The sequence below is a fragment of the Hippocampus comes genome, unplaced genomic scaffold (genome assembly GCF_001891065.2).
Source record: "Hippocampus comes isolate QL1 unplaced genomic scaffold, H_comes_QL1_v1.1 scaffold378, whole genome shotgun sequence".
NCBI lineage: Eukaryota > Metazoa > Chordata > Actinopteri > Syngnathiformes > Syngnathidae > Hippocampus > Hippocampus comes.
In genome coordinates, this window is record NW_017806061.1 from 455433 (window position 1) to 457465 (window position 2033).

Sequence of the window (2033 nt, forward strand, 5' to 3'; positions counted from 1 at the left end):
GGGCGAGGGTCGGCCCCGGCCGGCGGCCGACCGCGCGGCTTTCGCCGGCATCGCGCTTCTCACCTGAGCAGAGTCAAGGTCTTCACCGACGCCAGCGGCTCCAAGTCGCCCTGAAACACACCGGCGCAATCGGCATTCCGCCACCTCGGGGCACGGCTCAACACCCCCCGTCGACGTCGCCCGATATTCCGTCTTTCACGATGTCAATGACGCAATGCGGCCGGCCCGATGCCTCCCAAACTACAAACTTGGTATTGACTCGTGCTGCAAATTGATGATTTTTAAGATAAAAAAAATAATAAATGCACAAAGCATGAGTTGATGACAACTCATTTCCTGATTAGGACTGCAATGATTCTCTTTTTTTGGTGGGGGCATGAACTTTCAAGGAGCACTCGTCGCCTTCTCCTTTCTCGGTGTTTGGGCTCATGTTGCTTGGCAAACTCTTCCACAAGTGGGCTCAAGCGGAAGTTTTTTTTTTCCCCCCTGCTCACGCGTGCTCGCAGAGGCTCGCGTTTTCGGGTCAAGGCGCCGGTCGGCTCAAAGCGCACGCCGGGGCGGGCGGAGACTCCGCGACATCCCTCCTCACCCTGGGCCGAGTGTGACTCACCAGCTCCTGGATGTTGTTGTTGGTCAGGATAAGTTCTCGCAGATGGGGAAGACTCTGCTCCAGGTTCTCTCCGATGCGACTGCGCACAGCAACAAAAGCCAAGGCAAGTCAGTTGCCACGATTGCGCGGCGGCAGGATTTGCCCTTTCGACCGGCCACTTGGGCGTCAGCGGCACTAACTTTCTCCCCCATTTCCACAAAGCCGACCAACGTAAAAGCGGCGACGAAGGCGCCCCGCAGGAGAGCGATGACAGACAATTGAAGAGATTTGAAGCGCAGTACTCGTCATCGAGCGGCACTCGCTCGTTGACTGTCAAAGTTGCAAAATTTGGGCATTCCGCTGACTTCAATCATGTTCCTCTCTCCTGCACACATACTGCAAGCAAAGTCTTGGCGTGTCTCACCAGATCCTGTTGTTGTTCATCAGCAAGGTCTTGAGGCGTCTGAGGAGCGGGAAGCCATCCAGTTTGCGAACTTCGTTGTCCGAGAAGTCCACTGTGTCAAACTGGTCCAAAGTGGCCCCCAGATTCTCCAGAACTGGAATTTTATAACCTGTTTCTCAAAAAAAAAAAAAAAATGGCATCAACGGCAATGCGCAGACGGCGAAAGCTGAGGAACGCTCATCAAACACCCAGCCGCCTGGGAGCCAAAAAGGCACAAAAGCAAGTTTTCGGGGAACGTGTCACAGCCACAAAGGTCAAAGGTCAAGATGGTTTGCGACCAACAGTCAGGTTTCTCAGCTTGAACGAGAAACGCCTCGTCTTTTAGCGCAGGGGTGTCAAACTCATTTCTGTCTCTGGGCCACTTCGGAATGACATCTTCCCTCAAAGGCCCGTCGAAACCGCAAATATTTTTAATCGTCTCGTCACATAATTATTTACACACAGCAAATGATTGGACTACTAGTTTTTTTTTTTTTTTTAAAAATCAGTCAACTATAAGAGTTTGTTCAATTGTAGTTGAAGCGAGTGTAAACAGGATTACAAAATCTCGTTTGTTTATTACACGTGACAATTTGACATTTCGGTGCACATTTTAGCAAGGATCATGCAAGTTGACACGCATGATTTTCTTTCGAGGGGCCACATAAAATGATGTGGCGGGCCGGATCTAGCCCCCGGGCCTTGCGTTTGACACCTGTGTTTTAGTGTATGCAAAGAATGATGCAGGTCGAACACGATTGGCAAATTCTTGCACCGTGAACACATCGTCCTGAGTTTTGCGGAATTGCCTTTGCACACGGTACAGAGATGCAACAATCGTCCCGAGTTCCTTCCGTGCGGTATTACGCGTTGAGGATTCGATTGAATCGCCGTGGCTGCTTTCGCTTGACAATTCGTTCGACTGTATGCCCGTCTTCAAATGACGACGACGTTTCGAACATTGTCCAATCTCCCCGACGATACCGCCGCTTTTGGGGAAAA

The 2033-nt window shown here is 51.2% G+C and overlaps 1 protein-coding gene across 1 annotated transcript; it reads right to left on the reverse strand.

Annotated features, from left to right (window-relative positions):
* Positions 1–10: 10 nt before the first annotated feature.
* On the reverse strand, positions 11–1427 carry LOC109529766 (U2 small nuclear ribonucleoprotein A'-like). Its single transcript, XM_019893198.1, has 4 exons — positions 1415–1427; positions 1014–1167; positions 611–689; positions 11–110 (listed from the first exon to the last, which is right to left on the reverse strand). The coding sequence occupies exons 1-4, from the start codon at positions 1425–1427 to the stop codon at positions 60–62; spliced, it is 297 nt and encodes a 98-aa protein (XP_019748757.1). The 3' UTR covers positions 11–59.
* Between the last annotated feature and the right edge of the window lie 606 nt (positions 1428–2033).

Coding starts and splice junctions, on each gene's coding strand:
- LOC109529766 (XM_019893198.1), bottom strand. Junction 690..1,013: donor ATGAACAACAACAGGATCTG/GTGAGACACGCC, acceptor TGCTGTGCGCAG/TCGCATCGGAGAGAACCTGG. Junction 111..610: donor ACAACAACATCCAGGAGCTG/GTGAGTCACACT, acceptor GGTGTGTTTCAG/GGCGACTTGGAGCCGCTGGC.